At 47.9% G+C, this 25,753-nt stretch overlaps 1 protein-coding gene and 1 pseudogene across 1 annotated transcript in view; both read right to left on the reverse strand.

Annotated features, from left to right (window-relative positions):
- Positions 1–22,122, reverse strand: part of LOC149428542 (espin-like) — a gene marked incomplete at its 3' end in the record, with an annotated part of 99,152 nt that extends 77,030 nt beyond the window's left edge. The window contains exons 1-2 of the mRNA XM_089667284.1: positions 22,118–22,122; positions 17,942–18,184 (exon numbers count right to left, since the gene is read on the reverse strand). Coding sequence (XP_089523410.1) covers positions 17,942–18,184; positions 22,118–22,122 — 248 coding nt within the window. The remainder of the gene's footprint in view (positions 1–17,941; positions 18,185–22,117) is intronic.
- Positions 22,123–25,194: 3,072 nt separating this feature from the next.
- Positions 25,195–25,356, reverse strand: LOC149428543 (U2 spliceosomal RNA; annotated as a pseudogene).
- Between the last annotated feature and the right edge of the window lie 397 nt (positions 25,357–25,753).

The following is a 25,753-nucleotide window of genomic DNA, read 5'->3' on the forward strand; positions in this document are numbered from 1 at the left end:
TATAGACAGGTTTATGCCTTTCCTGATCATGTCCAATCCACTGAATGTCCCACAGGTGGACTCCAATCCACTGAATGTCCCACAGGTGGACTCCAATCAACGGAATGTCCCACAGGTGGACTCCAATCCACTGAATGTCCCACAGGTGGACTCCAATCCACTGAATGTCCCACAGGTGGACTCCAATCAACGGAATGTCCCACAGGTGGACTCCAATCAACGGAATGTCCCACAGGTGGACTCCAATCAACGGAATGTCCCACAGGTGGACTCCAATCCACTGAATGTCCCACAGGTGGACTCCAATCCACTGAATGTCCCACAGGTGGACTCCAATCCACTGAATGTCCCACAGGTGGACTCCAATCAAGTTGTGGAAACATCTCAAGGATGATCAGTGGGAACAGGATGCACCAGAGCTCCATTCTGAGTGTCATGGCAAAGGCTGGGAATACTTATGTACATGAGGTTTTTTTTTTTTAATATTTTATTTTTAATAAATTGCAAAGATTTCAAAACGAACTTATTTCCCGTTGTCATTATGGGGCAGGGCTTAAAATTTCGAGTCTAGACCTACTAGCCAGGCACAAACCTTACTCTCCACCAGTTGCCCCACCCAGCCTTGCCCAGATCCGCCTCCAAGTCTACCCCCGGCCCACCCCCAAACCGGCCCCTGCCCTGCCCCCAACCACGCCCCCTTAAAGTTTATGAAATTACATTTTTCTTTAGAATAAAGAGTCCAAAATGTAAAAAACTGCAATTATAACAGCTTTATTATGCCAATTTAAACATAACAGCAATAGCTTAATAGCAATCGGGTGCAATCAAAATATCAAGTTTTACAGCTTTAAACCTGTAGTAAAAACATTTTGTATTTTTTTTGTTTATCTCCTGCATCTTTAAAAAGAGACTTTAGTAACTAAAGTCTCTTTTAAAAGATGTAAGTTTAGTTAATGTCATTTACCTTAAGCTGGCGGGTGTAGTGATGTGCACCGTTGGCGGGTCTCTCTTTCACGTGTCCCCCACACCGGTGTAGAGCGGGCCTTTCCTCATGTCCCCCAAGACGGTGTAGAGCAGGCCTCGTGTCCCCAAGGTGGTGTAGAGCGGGCCTCGTGTCCCCCTTCATGTCCCCCAAGGTGGAGTAGAGTGGGTCTCATGTCCCCCAAGGTGGTGTAGAGCGGGCCTTGTGTCCCCCAAGGTGGTGTAGAGCGGGCCTCATGTCCCCGAATGCAGTGTAGAGCGGGCCTCGTGTCCCCCAAGGTGGTGTAGAACGAGCCTCGTGTCCCCCAAGACAGTGTAGAGCGGGCCTCGTGTCCTCCAAGGCGGTATAGAGTGGGCCTCATGTCCCCCAAGGTGGTGTAGAGCGGGCCTTGTGTCCCCCAAGGTGGTGTAGAACGAGCCTCGTGTCCTCCAAGGCGGTGTAGAGCCGGCCTCATGTCCCCCCTCATGTCCCCCAAGGCGAAGTAGAGTGGGCCTCATGTCCCCCAAGGCGAAGTAGAGTGGGCCTCATGTCCCCCAAGGCGGTGTAGAGTGGGCCTCTTGTCCCCCCTCATGTCCCCCAAGGCAGTGGAGAGCGGGCCTCGTGTCCCCCAAGGCGGTGGAGAGCGGGCCTCTCCTCGTGTCCCCCGCAGCGGTGGAGAGGGTGTCTCCTCTCAGCGGAGGAGAGCAGACCTCTCCTGCACCTGTTCCCTCAGGGACGCTGCCAGTGTAACGGCGGTGCCGCAGAAGCCGGAAACTGGAAGTTGGAAACCGGAACTCGGCTTTACAATGCAGCTGCTCCATCCATCATCTGTGCTCACCGCTTGCCACACAGGAATTTCTCCTCGCATTTGGCGAGCGGGCGAGCGGCTTTTTCAAGCCCTGTTATGGGGTATTGTTTGTAGAATGTTGAGGAAAAAAATGAAATGAATCCAAACAAAATGTGGCAAAAGGTAAGACCCGGGAATACTTTCTGGATGCACTGTATGAATAGCGGAGACATCCGACCAATGGGAATACTTTCTGGATGCGCTGTATGAATAGCGGAGACATCCAACCAATGGGAATACTTTCTGGATGCGCTGTGTGAATAGCGGAGACATCCAACCAATGGGAATACTTTCTGGATGCGCTGTATGAATAGCGGAGAAATCCGACCAATGGGAATACTTTCTGGATGCGCTGTGTGAATAGCGGAGACATCCGACCAATGGGAATACTTTCTGGATGCGCTGTGTGAATAGCGGAGACATCCGACCAATGGGAATACTTTCTGGAAGCATTGTGTGAATAGCGGAGACATCCGACCAATGGGAATATTTTCTGGATGCGCTGTGTGAATAGCGGAGACATCCGACCAATGGGAATACTTTCTGGAAGCATTGTGTGAATAGCGGAGACATCCGACCAATAGGAATATTTTCTGGATGCGCTGTGTGAATAGCGGAGACATCCGACCAATGGGAATACTTTCTGGATGCGCTGTGTGAATAGCGGAGACATCCGACCAATGGGAATACTTTCTGGATGCGCTGTGTGAATAGCAGAGACATCTGACCAATGGGAATACTTTCTGGATGCGCTGTGTGAATAGCGGAGACATCCGACCAATGGGAATACTTTCTGGATGCGCTGTGTGAATAGCGGAGACATCCGACCAATGGGAATGGTTTTATCAGTAAAGTCCCGTGAATGAGGAGCCCAGATAAGCTCTATCTAAGCTCCTCTCATTGGCCAGCAGAGCCAAGACATAAAAGATGGCAGTAATTTATTGCCAAGTTGCAAATCAATGGACAGATTTATATTAGCGGCTCTGCGGCTGGCCTACAAATCTCACCTTTTGTACTGAGATCAAAGGATGGGCCTTGTCCATTGTTAGCGGACAATGGAGCCAACCTCCGGGGTGGTAATCATGGACAACCACAAGAGTGACACCGAGTCTCGTATTCTTGGATCCACGCTGAGACTGATAAGGATGATTATCACGGGGTGAACAGCAGCATCCTACTGATACTAGAGAAGCAGACAACCTTCCTATGAACCCGTGCAGGCCATGCATCGAGCGCACTTAAAGGGCTTGTTCACACTCGCAGTTGCAGCTCAGCCTCAATTATTGAATGGGTTGCGCTTGGTGGATGTGTAGTAGGGTCAGGGCTGCTGTTAGAAATAACGGGGCCCCATACAGCCAACCTGACAGGGCCCCCTTGAATAAAAACAAACAAACAAGGTTTAATTTGCTTCAGTTATGAATGAACACGGTGAGTGATCAGTACCGACTCATTTTATTCATTCAGGAAAGAACGGGGCTGGTAAATGTGACATATTTACCGTCCCTTCCCCCACTCTCCATTCTGAAGGATCCTATTGTGCGCTTGCAGCTGCCGGTGGGAAGGAGAGGAGGGAAGCCTGGGGTACACTGGGGGGGGGGGGGGCTGGGCAGCATGGGGAAATGTTTCATACACAGGGAGGATGATAGGTGCACCAGGGGGGCAATTACTGGAACTGATCCCCTGTATGGCTCCCACTGCAGCCAGCAAGAGGGAGAGGAGAAGAAGTCAGCTATCAGTTGCTGCAGAGAGAGCCTTACAGGGGATCGGTTCCACTAGTTGCCCCCAGCTATACCGATCACCCTCCCTACCCACATCTGATTCACCCAGTTGTCTGGGCCCCTTTGCTGGCCTGGACCCTGTACAGGATGACTGGTGGTACCCCCTTATCCACAGCCCTGAGTAGGGTAGGGCTCGTGGGGTGCTAGTCACGTCCTCCATGCTTCCCTCCTGGTTGGGCGCCAAGCAAGGATCACAGGAGAGGCCTTCCCTGGGGTGGGTTTCTCTGGGCTACGTTAGGCACTACCTTAGACATGAGGCACAGACTGGAACGGACGACTGAACTCTAGTAAACTCTCTCAATGTAATGAACACCACCATGGCCACTGAGGCATTTGGGAGGGATATGCAGAGCCAGTGACCTCTCCACCTGTCCAGTGTATCTCCGATATCTCTCTACCAGTAACAGTATGAAGCCCCACCATGCATCTTCCACTGACTCCATGTGTGTACTACTCTTCCTCCTACATACCTGTGTTTAGGCTGGGGACCTCTGCGGTGCTGATCTGCTCCCATTGCTATGGGAGTCGGCCCCGCTCAGTGCCAATGGCAACTCCTCCTGCAAGAGGGTATCCCACCTTCCATATGTACACACAACAGGCTGCTAGAGAAACCTTCGTTACCCTTGGTAACCTGTTTTGTCTTCACACTGTATTAACTCGTACACTGATGTCTTCATACCCCCTGGCAGGGGTGCATTTTCTGTGAGGCAAACAAGGCTTTTGCTTCGAGCCGGCCAAGAAGAATGGATGCTGGTTCTTCTGGACACCAGGGCTGGGAGGCAGAGCGGAGCGCTGCCCACCGGAAGAAGGGATTTTGGTTCTTCTGGGCACTGGGGTTGGGAGGCAGAGCGGAGCGAGGGGAGCACATCCTCTAAGAAGAAGGGATGCTGGTTCTCCTGGCAACTGGGGCTGGTAGGAAAAGTGGAGCGAGGGGAGCGCCGTCCCCCGAAAAAATGGATGCTGGTGACAGAGTGGAGTGAGGGGAGCGCTGCCCCCCAGAAGAAGGGATGCTGGTTCTCCTGGACACAAGGGCTGGGTAGTAGAACGGAGTGAAGAGAGTACCACCCCCCGGAAGAAGGGGTGCTGGTTCTCCTGGGCACTGGGGCTGGGCGGCAAAGTTGAGTGAAGGGAGCACTGTCTCCCAGAAGAAGGGATGCTGATTCTCCTGAGCACCAGGGCTGGGCGGCAGAGTGGAATGAGAGGAGCACCGTCTCCCAGAAGAAGGGACGTTGGTTCTCCTGGGCACCAGGGCTGGGCGGCAGAGCGGAGTGAAGTAAGCGCTGTCCCCCAGAAGAAGGGACACTGGTTCTCCTAGGCATCAGGGCTGGGCGTCAAAGCGGAGTGAGGGGAGCACATCCCCCTGGAAGAATGGACGCTGGTTCTCCTGGGCATTGGGGCTGGGTGTCAAAGCGGAGTGAGGGGAGCACATACCCCTGGAAGAATGGACGCTGGTTCTCCTGGGCATTGGGGCTGAGTGGCAAAGTGAAATGAGGGGAGCACATTCCCCCCTGGAAGAAGGGGCTCTGGTTCACCTGGACACCCAATGTGTGTGGGGCCTTAAAGTGGAACTTATCACCTTCTCCCCTTTGGTCCGAAGTCTGTAAGTGGTTCTTCACCACCACTGGCATCTTTCTCCCCAGCTCCTTCCAGGTGCTGGTTTTTAACTATCTTGATTGGCCAGCACAGCCTTCTCCCTGCACCAAAATGGCAGAATCACATGCACAGGGTCTAAATAGCCAGTGCGCATGAGGGCTTAAATCAAAATTAAAGTCACCATACTTACCTTCTCTACAAGGGTCTGAAGTCCATGAGGGGTTCTTTACTGGCAACAACATCTTCTCCTCAGCTCCTTCTGGGTGTCAGTCTTCAGTCACTTTGATTGGCCAGCAAGACCTTTTGCCTGCCTCCAAACACTGGGGGATCTCATGTACAGGGGCTAAACATCCAGTGTGTATGGAGCCTTAAAGTGGAACTAAAGTCACCATACTCACCTCCCCTCCAATGGTCCAAAGTCCACAAGGGGTCCTTTGCTGGCATTTTCTCCACAGCTTCTTTCAGGTGTTGGTCTTCATCCATCCTAATTGACCAGGAGCAGGGGCGGACTGACAACTCATGTGGCCCCCGGGCAATAGGGGATCATGGGGCCCCTGTGTCCTTGCCCACACTTTAAAAAAGCCTATAAAAAAAAGGTACCAGGGGCATTTCATGGGGCCCCCTACTGACCCCGGGCAGTGCCCGAGTGCTCAAATGGTCAGTCTGACTAGGAGTCAATCATCCCGGTACACAGGAGCCATGCCGGAGATGTAAACTGACCCATGCATGCGCAGCCCAGTCAGGTAAGTATATTTTATTGCGTTGCAGTCTCTTCTGCAATAAAAAGCTTGCCTGCTCGAAAAACTGTTATCGTTGTCTTTAGTTCCGCTTTTTTGAACTACAAGTACTGTGCCAGCTGACTTTAAAAAAAAAAAACACGCACTTACCCATTCATGAAGTCTAGTGCTATCTTCCCGGCTCTCAAAGACTTTGTAGCGTTTCTTTTCTTATGCCGCCATCTTGGATTCAAGAGCCAGATGCCACTTCCTGTTCACCGGTCCCCGCTGAGGTGTGTGCATGCAATTCGTGAGAGATACTGTCCTGAAGCCTCCTGAGATGTTTGATGTGTATCCCAGGAGCCTAAGGGCAGAGGGGTGGGGGATAGGGGTGTGGGTGCCTCATCCTTGCCTAGACAAGGAATGAAGAAATGGAAGTTACAGGAGAAAAAGGTAGAAGAATAAGGGCTCGTTCACACTTGGCTGTTTTGCCAACGCTTGCCAAACGCCCCTATAACGTTTGGCAAGCGTTGGTCCGGCGTTTGCGGAGCGTTTTTTAACGCTCCGCAAACGCCGCATGCGCGGTTTAGCGGCGGTTGCTAGGCGTTTACCGAGCGTTAATAACGCCCCACAAACGCCTATAATGCAGTTTGAGTGGTGTTACCGCTCCGCAAATGCCCCACAACCGCGTCGTAACCGCACCGCAAACGCCGGCCGGGCCTTTGCGGAGCGGCACCATAGACGAGAATAGGAGGCTTCAAAGCCTCCTGACTCGACCAGAGGCGTCCGTTTTGCCGCGACGCGACGCAAACGCTCCCGTTAGAACAGCACCATGTGTTGTAATGTGCAGAATTGGTAGAGGCGTTTAGGAAGCGGTAAAAACGCTTCCCAAACACCTCTCTGCCGCCTGCACACAGCGCTAGTGTGAACGTAGCCTAAAAGTGTAGCAGGGAGGGGAAGGAAAAGAAATATGGAGAATGAAGGTTCGTGATAAGACCTCATTCAGACGGGTGAATGAGGGTGCAAGACAGATAAACTGCATCTAGGTGTACTCAAACTGGAGGATTGGCACTTTCCAGTTTGAGTGCGGCCAAAGCTGCTGGCACTGGAGCAGGGGCGGGCTGACAATTCATGGGGTCTCCGGGAAATAGGGGATCATGGGGCCACTGTGTCCTTGCCCAAACTCAAAACACACTCAAAAAAATCCTATAAAAAGTTACCAGGGGCATTTCATGGAGCCCCCTACTGACCCCAGGGCCCCCGGGCAGTGCCCGAGTACTCGAATGGTCAGTCCGCCCCTGCATTGGAGACAAACTGTCTACATCCAGGGGCGGTCAGAGCTCCTAACCGCAGGAGTTAACACGGAGGTAGCTTCTCTGTCGGCATGAAACTGCAACTCCACCCATCCAAATGGTCCCGAACAGAACTCATCAAGCAGTCCTTTAGCAGGGATGCTAATCCAATTTCCTGACCCAGAACGACCAATTGAGGAAATATTTACAATGTCAATCATGAAAGTTAAAAATGCAACTAAAAACAGAAACCTTTCAGGAAAATGATATAATAAGTCAAAACATCTAAAAGGAAAGATTCCCCTCCTCCAGGTGGTTCCCCTTATTTAATTACCAAGGCCTATTGTTCCCCGCATGCCCCCCCCCAGTCAGCCGGTGGAATGCCGCAACCCCTTGTACAGTTGTGGCCAAAATTATTCAACCCCCAATGCTGTAAAGGGGTTTAGGGACTATAGTGTACATTTGGAATTGTATTCAGAATCAAATCCTACAAGGACGTTGTAACTACCCAAATGCAACTAAAATGACATCAATTGTTTATGTAATACAGTAGTAAATGGTTCTTATGTGGTTTCTTCATTGCCACAATTATTCAACCCCTTAAAGACTACCACTCTGAAGAACAGAGGTTCATACAGGTGCTTTCCATCAGGTATTGAAAACACCTGTGGATGTCACCGAGCAGCAATCAAGCATAATAAGCACCAATTAGGCAGCTTTAAAATGACTGTGATACTCAGCTCCTTCTAGACATTTACTGGTGTGGTTACAAACATGGTGAAGGCAAGAGAATGGTCCAGGAAGACAAGAGAAGAGGTGATTTCTCTTCACAGGAAGGGCAATGGCTATAAGAAGATTGCAAAGATGTTAAACATACCAAGAGACACCTTAGGAAGCATCATTCGCAAATTCAAGGCAAAGGGCACTGTTGAAACGCTACCTGGTCGTGGCAGAAAGAAGATGCTGACTTCGACTGCTGTGCGCTACCTGAAGCGTAGAGTGGAGAGAAGTCCCCGTGTGACTGCTGAGGAACTGAGAAAAGATTTGTCAGATGTGGGTACAGAAGTTTCAGCCCAGACAATAAGACGCACACTGCGTAATGAAGGCCTCCGTGCCAGAACTCCCAGGCGTACCCCCTTGCTGTCTCCAAAGAATAAGAAGAGTCGACTGCAGTATGCCAAAAGCCATGTGGACAAACCACAAAAGTTGTGGGATAGTGTTCTGTGGACTGATGAAACAAAATTAGAACTGTTTGGGCCCATGGATCAACGCTATGTTTGGAGGAGGAAGAACAAGGCCTATGATGAAAAGAACACCTTGCCTACTGTGAAGCATGGTGGAGGGTCAATCATGCTTTGGGGCTGTTTTGCTTCTGCAGGTACAGGGAAGCTTCAGCGTGTGCAAGGTACCATGAATTCTCTTCAGTACCAGGAGATATTGGATGGAAACGTGATGCAGTCCGTCACACACCTGAGGCTTGGGAGACGTTGGACCTTTCAACAGGACAATGATCCCAAGCATACCTCCAAGTCCACTAGAGCATGGTTGCAGAGGAAAGGCTGGAACATTTTGGAGTGGCCATCGCAGTCACCAGACTTAAATCCGATTGAGAACCTCTGGTGGGACTTAAAGAAAGCAGTTGCAGTGCGCAAGCCTAAGAATGTGACTGAACTGGAGGCCTTTGCCCATGAAGAATGGGCGAAGATACCCGTAGATCGCTGCAAGACACTTGTGTCAAGCTATGCTTCACGTTTAAAAGCTGTTATAACTGTAAAAGGATGCTGTACTAAGTACTAAGATTGAATGTCACTTGGGGGTTGAATAAAACTGATAATGCTGTGAGCACAGAAAAGACATTTGTGGTTATTTCATTATAACTGTTATGTTATATTTGTCTGACCTACAAGTGCCTCTTTAATGTAAATGTAAGCAAGATGACTGAATGATCAAAAGCAATGTCAAACTGGCCAAAACACTCAATTTCAGTGGGGGTTGAATAATTTTGGCCACAACTGTATGTGTATTGGTTACCTCATATTCATTTACCGCAGGCCAGCCGCTCGGGTTGCCGCGGCGACCAACAAACAATGGAGTCTGGAAAGCAAGACCTCGTTATCATGGACTGTCACTAGCTAAGCTGATTAAGAATTAACAAGGAAAGCCGGCCGGCCTGACTGACAGCATGACAACGATCGAATTTAAAGTGCCTCTCCTGCCATATGCTGACTGGACGCAATTACTCAACAGAGATAAACGCGGGTCATTACCAGAAAATATACTAAAACCGCGCACGGTGACAGGTGAACCACATGGAACAGCATCGTCCAGTAGGAAGGATGTTCGCATCATTAAAGGGCACCTGTCCGCCATTTTATTTCATAAAGCTACTAATTAGTCTCCTACACTTGGCTGATTGGAGCAAGATTGGGACAAGGGGTGGGCAGGAGGGGCGGCCGCCCCAGGCACTGTTGTATCATATAAGGTGGGGGGGGGGGCAACACAAGGTGATTGGGGGGAAGAGATTTATGTTAGGAGGGGGTATTTGGAAGGTGGTAGGGGTAAGAATGCTTCTAGAAGGGGAAATTGGGAAGGTGTGCTAGGAGTGGTGATTTGGGGGAGATTTGTGTTGGGGGGGAGAAGATTTGTGCTAGGAGGGGGTATTTGGGGGGGTGATAGGGGTAAGAATGGTTATTGAAGGGGACATTTGGGGAGGTGTGCTAGGAGTGGTGATTTTGGGGGGGGGGGGGGGAAGTTGTGTTCGGAGGAGGAAGAGGATTTGTGCTAGGAGGGGGGATTTGGGGAGTGGTAGGGGTAAGAAGAATGGTTCTAGAAGGGGACATTTGGGAAGGTGTGGTAGGAGTGGTAATTTGGGGGGGGGATTTTTTGTTGGGAGGGGGAAGAAGATTTGTGCTAGGAGGGGGGATTGGGGGGGGGGTAGGGGTAAGAATGGTTTTAGAAGGGGACATTTTGGAAGGTGTGCTAGGAGCGGTGATTTGGGGGAGGATTTGTGTTGGGAGGGAGAAGAGGATTTGTGCTAGGTGGGGGGATTTGGGGGGTGGTAGGGGTAATAATGCTTCTAGAAGGGGAAATTTGAGAACGTGTGCTAGGAGTGGTGATTTGGGGGGGATTTGTGTTGGGAGGGGGAAGAATATTTGTGCTAGAAGGGGGGGGATTTGGGGGGTGGCAGGGGTAAGAATGGTTTTAGAAGACATTTGGGGGGGGGGGGTGCTAGGAGTGGTGATTTGGGGGGATTTGTGTTGGGAGCTCCCATCACATTAGAGGTCCCACTTCACATTAGAGGTCCCCAATCACATCAGAGGTTTCCTCCATCACATCAAAGCCCCCCATCACATCAGAGGATCCCCCCATCACATCAGAGGTTCCCCCATCACATCAGAGGTCCCCCCCCATCATATCAGAGGTCCCCCATCACATCAGAGGTCCCACCCATCATATCAGAGGTCCCACCATCACATCAGGGTCCCCCTCACTTTAGAGATCCCTCAGCACACCAGAAGCCCCCCCCCCCAATCACATCAGAGGTCCTCCATCACATCAGAGGTCCCCCATCATATCAGAAATTCTCCCATTACATCAGGGGTCCCCTTTCACATAGGAGGCACCCCCCCCCCCCCATCACATCAGAGGTCCCTCCATCATTATGTAAAAAAATCTTGTCTTGATTATTGAAACAAAAGCCATTGCAGAACTCTAGTGACTTAAAGCCTACACAAAAATCACATAATGATAATAATATTAATAACAATAATAAAATGTACTAAAAATAATAATAATTATTACTATTTTAATAATTATTATTGTTGTTATTATTACTTTGAATAATGATAGTATTTTATTATTACTATTATTATTATTTAAGTCTTATTAATTTAAATACATTTATTATTATAATGATTATTATTTTCATCATTATTAAACAACAAAAATAATAATTATTATTATTATTATTATTGCAGGTACAGTGAAGGAAACACGTATTTGCTCCCCGGCTGATTTTGAATGTTCGCCCACTCTCAAAGAAATGATCGGTGTAATAATCGAATGTTCGGTGTATTGTAACACTGAGAGACAGAATACAACAACAAATTCAGCAGAAATGCGTCTAACAAATGATGACTGATCTGCATGTTCATGAGGGAAATAAATATTTGATCCCCTTCACAAAACATGACTTAGTACTTGGTGGCAAATCCTTTGTTGGCAATCACAGAGGTCAGACGTTTCCTGGAGTTGGCCCCCAGGTTTCCACACATGTCAGGAGGGAATTTGGCCCACTCCTCTTGGCAGATCCTCTCCAAGTCATTAAGGTTTGGTGGTTGACTTGTACTTCTTCTTGAGCCACTCCTTTGTTGCCTTGGCCGTGTGTTTTGGGTCATTGTCATGCTGGAACACCCATCCACCACCCATTTTCAATGGCCTGGCTGAGGGAAGAAGGTTCTTACCCAAGATTTGATGGTACATTGCCCCGCCCATCATCCCTTTGATGCGGTGCAGTTGTCCTGTCCCCTTAGCAGAAAAACACCCCCAAAGCAGAATGTTTCCACCACCATGTTTCACAGTTGGGATGGTGTTCTTGAGGTCATAGGCAGCATTCCTCCTCCTCCAAACACAGCAAGTTGAGTTGATGCCAAAGAGCTGGATTTTGGTCTCCTCTGACCACAACACTTCCCACCAGTCCTCCTCGGCATCATTCAGATGTTCAGTGGCAGACTTCAGACAGGCCTGGACAGGTGCTTTCTTGAGCAGAGGGACCTTGCGGGCACTGCAGGATTTCAGTCCTTGTCGGCGTAGTGTGTTACCAATTGTTTTCTTGGTGACTGTGGTCCCAGCTGCCTGGAGATCATTGACAAGATCCTCACGTGTAGTTCTGGGATGATTCCTCACTGTTCTCATGATCATTGACACTCCACGAGGTGAGATCTTGCATGGTGCACCAGACCTAGGGAGACTGACACTTGTTTTGTGTTTCTTCCATTTGTGAATGATTGCACCAACTGTTGTCACCTTCTCACCAAGCTGCTTGGCCATAGTTTGGTAGCCCAGTCCAGCCTTGTATAGGTCTACCATCTTGTCCCTGACATCCTTGGACAGCTCTTTGGTCTTTGCCATGGTGGAGAGTTTGGAATCTGATGGTTTGATTGCTCCTGTGGACAGGTGTCTTTTATACAGGGAACACAATGAGATTAGCAGCACTCCCTTTAAGAGACTGCTTCTAATCCCAGCTTGTTACCTGTATGAAAGACACCTGGGAGCCAGAAATCCTGCTGAATGATAGGGGATCAAATCCTTGAACATGAACATGCAGATCAGTCATCATTTGTTAGACGCATTTCTGCTGAATTTGTTGTTGTATTCTGTCTCTCAGTGTTACACTGAACATTCCATTGTTAGACCGATCATTTCTGTGTGAGGGGCGAACATTCCATTGTTAGACCGATCATTTCTGTGTGAGGGGCGAACATTCAGCACCAGCAGGGGAGCAAATACGCATTTCCTTCACTGTATATGTATGTTAACCACTTGCCTACCAGGCACTTATACCCCCTTATTTACCAGGCCAACTTTCAGCTTTCAGCGCTGCCGCACTTTGATTGACAATTGCGCGGTCATGCAACATTGTACCCATATGAAATTTTGATCATTTTTTTCTCACAAATAGAGCTTTCTTTTGGTGGTATTTAATCGCCACTGGGCGCTTTACTTTTTGCGCTATAAATAAAAAAAGTGCAAAAAATTTGAAAAAAAAAAGTTTCTTTGTTTCTATTATAAAATTTTTCAAACAGGTAATTTTTCTCCTTCACTGATGTGCGTTGATGAGGCAGCACTGATGGGCACTGATAGGCGGCACTGATGGGCACTGATAGGCAGCACTAAAGGGCACTGATAGGCAGTACTAATGAGGTGGCACGGATAGGCGGCACTGATAGACAGCACTAATGAGGTGTCACGGATAGGCGGCACTGATTGGTGACACTGATGATGGGTACTGATAGATGGCACTGACTGGCATCACTGCTGGGCACTGACTGGTGGCACTGACTGGCACAACCCCTGGGCACTGACTGGTGGCACTGACTGGCAGCACTGCTGGGCTGCACTGGTGGGTGGCACTGGTGGGCAGCACTGGTGGGTGGGCACAGGTGGGTGGCACTGGTGGGCACAGGTGGGTGGGCACAGGTGGGTGGCACTGCTGGGCACAGGTGGGTGATCTGCTGGGCACAGGTGGGCGGAGCTAGTGGGCGCACTGCTGGGCACAGGTGGGCGGAACTTGCGGGTGGCACTGCTGGGCACCGATCATCAGGGCACTGATCATCAGTGCCCTGATGATCAGTGCCGATCCTCGCTCTGACAACTGCCGGTTCTCGGCAGTACTTTTCTCACGATCTGACAGCGTGAGGAAAGTGCAGCCGAGAACCGGCACTTGCATTCCCCTCTGATCAGCGTGTCATTGGACACCGCTGATCATGTGGTAAAAGGCCGCTGTGATTGGCCTTTTACCACATCACGTGATCAGCTGTGTCCGTAGGACACAGCGATCATGGAGATCGCCGGGTGCGCGCCCCCTGGGGTGCGCAGGAGAGCGCGTTCTGGGAGGACGTCATATGACGTCCACTCAGAACTGGCCGGCCGCAGTGTAGCCGTCATTCGGCTATCTGCGGTCGGCAACTAGTTAAACAAGCATCTTGTATGAGTGTGTACAAAATGGATTCAGTTATATTCCATTAATATTTCAATTATTATTAATAAGAATAATACATTTTAATACTAGTACTGCTACAACTACTACTACTAATAATAATAATATTAGGGTTGAACTGGATGGACTTTTGTCTTTTTTCAGCCAGACTAACTATGTAACTATAGTAAGAACAACAATAGTTATTATTATTTTTATTATTATTAATAATATTATTATTATAATAAAAAAGTAGCAATTATTATTTTAACAAGTATTCATTAAAATAAATATTATTATTAATAATACTTTTTTAATATTAATAATAACAACAACTATTATTATTATTATTTTGGAGTTTGGTAACGACATGCAATGTAAAGAATTCAATGTAACGATCGATCTAATTTACATCGCTGTAACCAATGAACACGAGTCCATTGAGCTGCATTAATATGCCTAATGGACGACATAAGGTATGTAGAGCAAGCTGGCCGGTATGAAAAGGAAACAAAGCCATGGAAAAATCTGCAGATATAATTAGCGCTAATTCGTGCCCCGGGCTCGCCGTGCGTCTCACATACACATCAACATTAAATCAAATGATACATCGGCCTATTGAGGTCCTAATTGTGATGAAGATGGAATTTCAAGGGATTGTAAGAGAAACTATCATCGGCCGCAGGAAGCATTGTGACGAGACGCCGCTCACCCGGCCTGAATAATTCATACGCCTTCTACACTGAAACAGCAGGTGACTGGAGCAAAGGCCGGCGAGGAGCACAGAACGCACCGACGGAACGTGTGTAGGAGGAAAGGAAACCAACAAAAAGTCCTAGACTGCACAAAGGCCGTACAACATGGTGGCCGGAGTTGGCCCGGCATGCCCCCCTGTGCAACATTGTTACATAAGCAACACATGAAAACGCATGTAAATCCACAAAATGAACGCGTCATATATTGCAACTTACTAGCAGTGTGTGTCGCTGCATTAGTTTTCTTGGTGATCCTGCCAAGAACTTTTCTCAGGTGCTTGCAATCTTTTAGGCCTTGTTTACACCTACAGGTGCAACTGGATGGTTGGTTGAACTGGATGGACTTTTGTCTTTTTTCAGCCAGACTAACTATGTAACTATGCAACCAAGCACAGGCACGTTTTGGCGGGTTTTTCACGTGTTCCCGCGTGTCACTTGTAGAACAGCCTATTGATTTGAACAGGCTGCCCTACACATGAGAAACATGGGAAAGAAGTCCCTGAATCTTTGCCAGAAACATGACCCACCGAACTGCATGGTACCCAGGGGCGGACTGACCATTTGGAAACTCGGGCACTGCCCGAGGGCCCGGGGTCAGTAGGGGGCCCCATGAGATGCCCCTAGTACCTTTTTCATAGGCTTTCTTGAGTTTGGGCAAGGAAACAGGGGCCCCATGATCCCCTATTGCCCGGGGGCCCCATGAGTTGTCAGTCCACCCCTGATGGTACCATAGCATGATAGGGTTTCACACGAGTGTTTGCAGATGCGTGGGGGTTCAAATAATGGCACTACTGCACGTCTGCTAAATGAGCGTCGGGAAAGCCCCCAATTTTGCGCACATTTGATCACAATGGCAAACACTCGTTAGTGCAGCCGCATGACCTTGCTGACTAATGAATGGTGCATCTGAGGATTCCTTGTCTGGTAATGTGTCCCAGAAAAACAAAAATGCCTCCCACTGGTCAGCGCGGTCACACGGTCATGCTGACCAATGAGTGTTTGCCATTGTGAGCATTATGATGGATGCGCTATCACTTTTTCGTAAAAACGTGAACTTACCCTTTAAAGTGCAAGTCTAGCCAAAATGGATTTCTTTAGTTGCTGATAGAGTTGTCACGGGTTAGAACCCCTGTCAGGATTTATCGCTATCCAGAATGCCGTTAGAGAGATTTCTGCTCATTTCCCATGACCTTGAAAATGGTTTTGGCAGACAGGAAGTGAGCTGAAATCCTCAATGGAGAGACAGAAACAAATAGTTGACGGAGGTTCTAGCCTTTACCTGTGCTTCCAACCTTGGGGGAAACAGTTTGAGAAGAACCTTTTCTGTTCCAGCATGACTGTGCCCCTGTAAACACAGCTCCATAAACACATTGTTGGACCAGTTTGGTGTGGAGGAACTTGAGTGTTCTGCACAGAGCCCTGACCTCAACTCTACTGTACACCTTTGCGATGAATTGGATTGTGAGCCAGCTCTTCTCATCCAACATCAGTACCTGACCTCACAAATGGTCTTTTGGATGATCGGGTGTTCTAGCCTTCCACCGCACTTCCAGTGTTCTGGCAACAGTCTTGAAAAGGTCCTTTTCTGTTCTAGCATGACCATGTACAAAGTTCCATAAAGTCATGGTTTGACCAGTTTGGTGTGGAGAAACTTGAGTGTCCTGCACAGAACCCTCAACTCTACTGAACACCTTTGGGATGAACTAGAAAGCCCATTGTTTGGTGTGGAGGAACTTGAGTGTCCTGCACAGAACCCTCAGCCCTACTGAACACCTTTGGGATGAACTAGAAAGCCCATTGTTTGGTGTGGAGGAACTTGAGTGTCCTGCACAGAACCCTCAACCCTACTGAACACCTTTGGGATGAACTAGAAAGCCCATTGTTTGGTGTGGAGGAACTTGAGTGTCCTGCACAGAACCCTCAGCCCTACTGAACACCTTTTGGGATGAACTAGAAAGCCCATTGTTTGGTGTGGAGGAACCTGAGTGTCCTGCACAGAACCCTCAGCCCTACTGAACACCTTTGGGATGAACTAGAAAGCCCATTGTTTGGTGTGGAGGAACTTGAGTGTCCTGCACAGAACCCTCAACCCTACTGAACACCTTTGGGATGAACTAGAAAGCCCATTGTTTGGTGTGGAGGAACTTGAGTGTTCTGCACAGAACCCTCAGCCCTACTGAACACCTTTGGGATGAACTAGAAAGCCCATTGTTTGGTGTGGAGGAACTTGAGTGTCCTGCACAGAACCCTCAGCCCTACTGAACACCTTTGGGATGAACTAGAAAGCCCATTGTTTGGTGTGGAGGAACTTGAGTGTCCTGCACAGAACCCTCAGCCCTACTGAACACCTTTGGGATGAACTAGAAAGCCCATTGTTTGGTGTGGAGGAACTTGAGTGTCCTGCACAGAACCCTCAGCCCTACTGAAGACCTTTGGGATGAACTAGAAAGCCCATTGTTTGGTGTGGAGGAACTTGAGTGTCCTGCACAGAACCCTCAACCCTACTGAACACTTTAGGGATGATCTAGAAAGCCCATTGTGAGCCAAGTCTAAAGATCCAACATTATACCTGACTTTACAAAGGTTCTTTTGGATGACTGGGGTTCTAGCCTTCCTCTGTGCTTCCAGCCTTGTGGCAGCAGTCTTGTAAAGGTCCTTTTCCATTCCTGCATTACTTTGCACAAAGCCTGCCCCATAAAGACATTGACTGATGGGTTTTCCATGGTGGAACTAGAGTGACCTGCACAGAGCCCTGACCCCAACCCTACTGGACACCTTTGAGATGAACTAGAAAGCCCATTGTAAGCCAGATTCTTCTTATCCAGTATCAGTATCTGACCTCACAAATGGTCTTTTGGATGATCGGGGTTCTAGCCTTCCTCTGCACTTCCAGTGCTGTGGCAACACTGAATTACTTTGCACAAAGCCTGCCTCATAAAGCCATAGACTGATGGATTTTCTATGGAGGAACTGGAGTGTCCTGCACAGAACTCTGACCTCAACTCTACTGAACACCTCTAGGATTCACTGGAAGGCTGACTGCAAAACAGATCTTTGTCTACAACAGTATCTGACCTTACAAAGGTTAGCCAAATTCTTGTGGAAAGTCTTCCCTGAAGAGTCCAGAATGTCATAGCAACAAAGGTGTGTGTGTGTGGGGGGGGCAGCTCCATATTAATGCCACAATAGGATGTCCCACAATATCATATAGGTGCGATGGTCACATGTCCACAAACATTTCACCAAAGTTAATATAAAGCTTTTTTTTCCCATTGAAGAGTCATACGACATGGAAGACTTACTTTGGGCAGTACTCTAATAGCTGTTGCAGTGTGGGGAGATCTCCTTTGGCCGCGGCGTAGTGTACAGGAAGTGCACCTGTGTCTGTTGCCACCATCGCATCGTTTGTCCCGAACCGGAGCAACCAGCCAGTAATTTCATGGTGGCCAAACCTGGATGCTAAGTGCAGAATCGTGGCACCAGAATTGTCCTTATCCTTCAAGAAAAAAAAAAAAAGAAGAACAAGCAAGGTTCTTAGCGAATCTCTACCATCAAACAAGGTTCAGTACTTGGTCAGTAAAAAAAAAACATGAAGTAATTCTCAACACCAGACCCAGATACAATTACTTAAAGAATCAGTCCACCCAAAAGTGACCAGAATTGTCCTTAACCTTCAAGAAAAAAAAAAAAGAGCAAGCATCAAACAAGGTTCAAATTAGGTTTAGTACTTGGCCAGTAAAAAAAAACCCATTAAAATATTTCTCATCATCAGACCCAGATACAATTACTTAGAGACTCAGTCCACCCAAAAGTGATCTTTTAGTTCTAGGTAGAGCTTGGTGGGCTTCAGTCATGGCTTCTGTTATGTTATGGATGTGTCAACAGTAAGATCTCCCTTCCAAATGCCAAGGCTCCCTGTGGTTTATTTAATAAAGAAGCTAGCTTTCTTGACCAAGAGGAAGACTCAGGAGCTGGAAAAGCTCAAATTTCATATATAAAGCTAAGCTTTGCCTATATTTGAACCAAAACCAAATGTAAACTTGAAGTCAATAGTCTCACCTGTTCAGTATTCACTTTTCACTTAAATCCAGCCCAGTGCTAGGATTCCTCTTATTTCTCAACCTTCAGAGGTTTCCATCAGTGAAAAATGCAAGGTAGAGCTTGGTGGGCTTCAGAGGTTTCCATCAGTGAAAAATGCAAGGTAGAGCTTGGCGGGCTTCAGTTATGGCTTCTGTTATGTTATGGGTCAACAGTAAGATCTCACCTCCAAATGCCAAGGCTCCCTGTGGTTTGTTTAATAAAGAAGCTACCGTATATACTCGAGTATAAGCCGAGTTTTTCAGCACATTTTTTGTGCTGAAAAACGCCCCCCTCGGCTTATACTCGAGTCAACGTCTCCAGGTGTGGGTGGGATGACATGCCGTCCCTGTCATCTGGACACACCCCCGGGATCAATCCTCGCCGATGATTGGCCGCCGGAACTGTAGCTCAGGAGAGGCACACAGGCGCCCAATCACCGGCGAGGAGGTGGAGCTTGGAGAGGAGGAGCCGAGCGGCACCGCGAAGATCGAGCGAGTGAAGAGGAGGAGAGCGGCCGGAGAAGGAAGACATCTGACCGGTAAGTGTGTACCATGCGAGAGGGAGGGAGCGAGCGAGCCCAGGCTGGAGCAGGGGTCAGCACTATTCCTCCCCTCACTGACACCAACGATGGAGCACTATTCCTCCCCCCACTGACACCAACGATGGGGCACTATTCCTCCCCCCACTGACACCAACGATGGGGCACTATTCCTCCCCCCACTGACACCACCGGCTTATACTCGAGTCAATAGTTTTTCCCAGTTTTTTTGTGGTAAAATTAGGTACCTCGGCTTATATTTGGGTCGGCTTATACTCGAGTATATACGGTAGTTTTTGTGACCAAGAGGAAGACTCGGGAGCTCAAATTTCATATTTAAAGCTAAGCTTTGCCTATATTTGAACCAAAACCAAATGTAGACTTGAAATAAATAGTGTCACCTGCTCAGTATTCCCTTTGCGCTTAAAACCGGCCCAGTGCTAGGACTCCCCTCATTTCTCAACCTTCAGAGGTTTCCATCAGTGAAAAATGCAAGTTAAAGCTTATAATCAGACATCACTGTTTTTGGAATCTATACAATATGCCAATTTATTTATGGCTGACCCGGAGGAAATATTCCTGAACAGCATGGAACAAAAACCATACAGATACAATCGCTATATTGATGATATTTTCATCATATGGACAGAAGGTGAAGAATACCTAAAACAATTTTACTCATTGATGAACACTTTTCATCCATCAATCAAACTAAAAATGGAATCCTCAAACACACACGTCAACTTCCTAGACGCCACAGTATACATCAGGGATGATACACTTCATACCTCAATATACTGGAAACCCACCGACAGATGCAACTACCTCTACAGTTCCAGCTTCTACCCCCAACACACGAAACGTGCCATCATACACAGTCAGGCCATTAGATACCACCGAATATGTTCTGACCCAACACACGAAACGTGCCATCATACACAGTCAGGCCATTAGATACCACCGAATATGTTCTGACCCAACACACGAGACGTGCCATCATACTCAGTCAGGCCATTAGATACCACCGAATATGTTCTGACCCAACACACGAAACGTGCCATCATACACAGTCAGGCCATTAGATACCACCGAATATGTTCTGACCCAACACACGAAACGTGCCATCATACACAGTCAGGCCATTAGATACCACCGAATATGTTCTGACCCAACACACGAAACGTGCCATCATACACAGTCAGGCCATTAGATACCACCAAATATGTTCTGACCCAACACACGAAACGTGCCATCATACTCAGTCAGGCCATTAGATACCACCGAATATGTTCTGACCCAACACACAAAACGTGCCATCATACACAGTCAGGCCATTAGATACCACCGAATATGTTCTGACCCAACACACAAAACGTGCCATCATACTCAGTCAGGCCATTAGATACCACTGAATATGTTCTGACCCAACACACGAAACGTGCCATCATACACAGTCAGGCCATTAGATACCACCGAATATGTTCTGACGCAACACACGAAACGTGCCATCATACACAGTCAGGTCATTAGATACCACCGAATATGTTCTGACCCAACACACGAAACGTGCCATCATACTCAGTCAGGCCATTAGATACCACCGAATATGTTCTGACCCAACACACGAAACGTGCCATCATACACAGTCAGGCCATTAGATACCACCGAATATGTTCTGACCCAACACACGAAACGTGCCATCATACTCAGTCAGGCCATTAGATACCACCGAATATGTTCTGAGCCAACACACGAAACGTGCCATCATACACAGTCAGGCCATTAGATACCACCGAATATGTTCTGACCCAACACACGAAACGTGCCATCATACACAGTCAGGCCATTAGATACCACCGAATATGTTCTGACCCAACACACGAAACGTGCCATCATACTCAGTCAGGCCATTAGATACCACCGAATATGTTCTGACCCAACACACGAAACGTGCCATCATACACAGGCAGGTCATTAGATACCACCGAATATGTTCTGACTCAAGAGACAGAGATACACATCTCGGGACACTAGCAGACGCCTTCCATAAGAAAGGTTACAAGGACAAAACTATCAACACCGGCATAAACACAGCCTTGAGAACACAAAGAGAAAATCTACTTCAGTACAAAGAGAAAAAAAACAAACAACCGTGTACCTCTAGTAACCACATACAACCCGGCACTAGAAGGGAGAAGAAAAATAATCAAAGATTTACAACCCATCATAACAGAGGATGGAACTCTGAAAGAAATATTCCAGCAACCACCAATACTGGCCTTCAGACAACCCCCCAATACTGGCCTTCAGACAACCCCCCAATACTGGCCTTCAGACAACCGCCAATAATGGCCTTCAGACAACCCTCCAATACTGGCCTTCAGACAACCCTCCAATACTGGCCTTCAGACAACCCTCCAATACTGGCCTTCAGACAACCCTCCAATACTGGCCTTCAGACAACCCCTCAATACTGGCCTTCAGACAACCCTCCAATACTGGCCTTCAGACAACCCCCCAATACTGGCCTTCAGACAACCTCCAATAATGGCCTTCAGACAACCCCCCAATACTGGCCTTCAGACAATCCTCCAATACTGGCCTTCAGACAACCCCTCAATACTGGCCTTCAGACAACCCCTCAATACTGGCCTTCAGACAACCCCCCAACCTCAGAAATAAACTAATCAGTAGGAAACTTCCTTCTGATGATGATGTCACAAATAATGGAAACGAACCCTGCAATAAAAAACGCTGCAAACTGTGCAACCAAATCAATCCATTAAAAAGTGTCCGACACTCAAAAGGGATCTTTAATATCTCCGGATCATACAGCTGCACCTCCAGTCATGTGGTGTACCTCATCCAGTGCAGAAAATGCAGCAAAGGATCTTATGTTGGCGAAACAGGACAGAAGGTGCAAACAAGGATGAATTTGCACATACATACCATCAAGGAACATAAAGAAGATGACTTTTGCACACCTGTGGGACAGCATTTCGCACAACCGGACCACATTATGGAAGACCTCAATGTTTTAGTTCTTAAAGGAAATTTCAAATCCATCCAGGAAAGAAAAACGTTTGAACCAAGAATGATAATTCTATTTGACACAAGAGATAACGGCCTGAATTTGGACATGGGATTCCTCACTCATCATCCAACAGTTTTATCACCTCAAGCATCACTGCCTCTGTGAGTGTTGTCTCCCCCCTCCCCAGACTTTGCTTTTGCTGTGTCTTATCTGTTCTCCTTTTTTTTTTTCCTTCCAACTCCAAAACATCTCTTCTAACCCTTTGTGATCAGTATTGCTTTGACCTGAAGAAGGGGACACTCCCCGAAAGCTTGTCCTTACAATTGTTTGTTAGTGCAAATAAAAAAAAGTATCACGGACAGGACTCAATTGTTGGAATCTATACTTAAATCTTAAAGCGGAGTTCCACCCAAAAGGGAAGTTCTGCTTTAAAGCTTTAAAGATTGATCGTCCGCTCCCCATTAAGGATTGGCACCTTTGGGGAACGGGTACCCGAATTTGACAGGTACCCGCTTCGACTTACGCTGCGATCGCCGAGGCAATGGGCTGCGACTTTTGTGGCCAAAGTTACATGACAAGTTGCGCAAGCGTGAACGGAGCCTAAAGGACCAATTGTGTGAGCTTGGTGGGCTAGATGGGGAAAGTGGAGCTGAACTATTCACAGGAACAGTTAAACCGTGTATATAGATGTCATCTGCCTATATCTATCTACCAGGGGCGGACTGACCATTTGGAAACTCGGGCACTGCCCGAGGGCCCGGGCTCAGTAGGGGGCCCCATGAGGTGCCCCTGGTACCTTTTTCATAGGCTTTTTTGTGTTTGGGCAAGGACACAAGGACCCCATGATCCCCTATTGCCCGGGGGCCCCATGAGTTGTCAGTCCGCCCCTGCTATCTACTAATCAGTTTTATACATTCTTTGTTAACATATGTGCAGCTGAAACCTACCCAGGTCTGGGAAATGGTCGACTTTAAGGAGAAACCTACACAGGTCTGGGAAATGGTCGACTTTAAGGAGAGCCCTACACAGGTCTGGGAAATGGTCGACTTTAAGGAGAGCCCTACACAGGTCTGGGAAATGGTCGACTTTAAGGAGAGCCCTACACAGGTCTGGGAAATGGTTGACTTTAAGGAGAACCCTACACAGGTCTGGGAAATGGTTGACTTTAAGGAGAACCCTCCCCAGGTCTGGGAAATGGTCGACTTTAAGGAGAGCCCTACACAGGTCTGGGAAATGGTCGACTTTAAGGAGAGCCCTACACAGGTCTGGGAAATGGATGACTTTAAGGAGAAAACATTGCATATTGCTGCGCACACTGGAGGGAGAGCAATATTTCTAGCACCATAGCTCCCCCGCAATGCTAAATAGTTGACTTATAGGGGGGCTTTTAAAGCATTGCCCATGGAAAGTAGAGGATACTGAAGTCTGTCGCCATTTCACGGGGTGAAATTTAAGGTTTGACGTGTTGGGTATCTATTTACTCGGTCCAACTTCATCTTTTATATTTTACCAATAATTGTGTACTTTGAGTTTTTGTGCCCTAAAATAAAATTTTGTGTTTACTAGACCTTTGTGGTGACATAAAAAAATGTTATTCTCATGGTGGGCCGTATCAGCATTATGGGTGACCTCAAAAGGGACAGCTGTGTCTGTAAGACTAGATGTCCAGAACACCCCACCCGCCATGATGACATCAGATTTCAAGAATCCCACACCATCCCTAACATCCCCGTACACCCCCTTTGGGGAAAGAGCTGGAAAGCAGAAAGTGCAGGGTCTGGAGAATGACCAGAGGAGGAGTGTAGTGTAGTCAGTTACCAGAGTCTTCTGAATTCTGAGACCAGGGGAGGCAGAGATGAGGGGGTGCTGCACATGCAGAAACATTACCGAATAAACCAATTCAAACAATCATTTGGGGGGGGGGGGGGGGTAGAAAGGAGTGCAGAGGGAAAGGGGAAAGAGTTCACAGGCCCAAAGCTTTATTGAAAGGACAAAGACACGCAGGGGAGAGTAGGGGGAAGGGGAGACCCTCAGATGTCCTCTTCCTCCTTAAAGTCTATTAAATTATAGTATCTGAGCAGACTGAGGATCAAGCACAGTGACCATAGCCAAGAGACCACTTTTTTTTTTTTTTTTTTTAAGTCCGCAAACGTGCGAAAAAACGAAAAACCCGTAAGTGTTCACAAAAAACGTGCAAGTGCAAAACACCACACAAAAAAGTGCACTTAGGGGTGTGCTTTGTCCTTCCGACGAAGGGGATGGACCTCTACCCTGATCCCCCGGGGCACGAAGCTCCTGACAGGGACAAGGTTCCCATTTGGTCCACCTAGCCAAAAGGCCTGGTGGACCACCGTTCCTTGTGGCCAGCTGAAGCCAGCCACTCAGCACTTGGTAAGGGGGCTCTCCCAAAGAGAAAACCCCCTAGGGACAGGGGAGGAAGGAACCAAAAGGCCACACATCCTCCCCCTAGACTTCAGGGTAGGCCCGAGGACCCACACCCTCCATCCTGTGAAAAATAAAACACACACAAAAGTGAAAAAGTGACAAACGTGGGAGAAATAATAAATTGAATAAATAAATAAATAGGTGGCCGTGCAGATTGTGCACTGGCTAGGCCCTGAGGCCTGTAGCAAAAATTGCCCAGAACTTAGCCAAAAGGCCTAGCCCTAAAAGGCGCAGTGCAGGAAAAGTGTTTGAACACAGTGGCCATGTGCCTTTTCACACGCTGGGGTTCCACACCCAAGTGTTACTAAGAGCACCCCTGAGGCGACCACTCAGGGGGCACAGGTTCGCGGACTTTCTGGCCAGACAAGGTAGATCCGCTCAAATCAGGAGGAACTGGGCCCCTCCGGTTTTCCAGGGGGAATTACTCCCGGGCCCCAACAGCCTGTGGGCGCCTCGGTTTCTGTTCCAGCTTGTACTAGCCATCAGGACCCCCATCATACCAGCAGGGGTAATATACAACCAATCATCCCCGCAAAGCTAGAATGACCGGGAGCACCCCTACTGGACACTGATAAGAACAGATACTACACTTCATCTTAGCCAAAAGGCAGAGAAGCGAGTCTCTCAATGACATCACAGGGTGAGAGGGAGAGAGAGCAAATATGCTAATTAGATACAATGCTCTCCCTAAATTAAAATAGTATGGTCCAAAATCATCATTATTCATGGAAGTAGAGGATGGTGATCCATTGGATCAGTGCATGTCCAATCCAACAAAGTGAGGGCTTGAGGAAAGGTATGCAAATTAGGGTGGCCATGTTCCTTTGCAAATGAATCAGAACACTCTGTTTTTGTGCAACAACAAAAGGAGTATGGAATATGGGGAAAAATATAAAAACAATGGGTCTTTTGGCTAAGGTTAGTGTGCTTGTGCCTGGTCTTGGCCATAGGTAACAACTGGTGCCAATTTTTGCTTCTCAGCCTTTTGGCGAAGATGAAGTGTAGTATCTGTTCTAA

Source organism: Staurois parvus, unplaced genomic scaffold, assembly GCF_062004578.1.
Source record: "Staurois parvus isolate SC_StPar_1 unplaced genomic scaffold, SC_StPar_1.0 ptg003147l, whole genome shotgun sequence".
NCBI lineage: Eukaryota > Metazoa > Chordata > Amphibia > Anura > Ranidae > Staurois > Staurois parvus.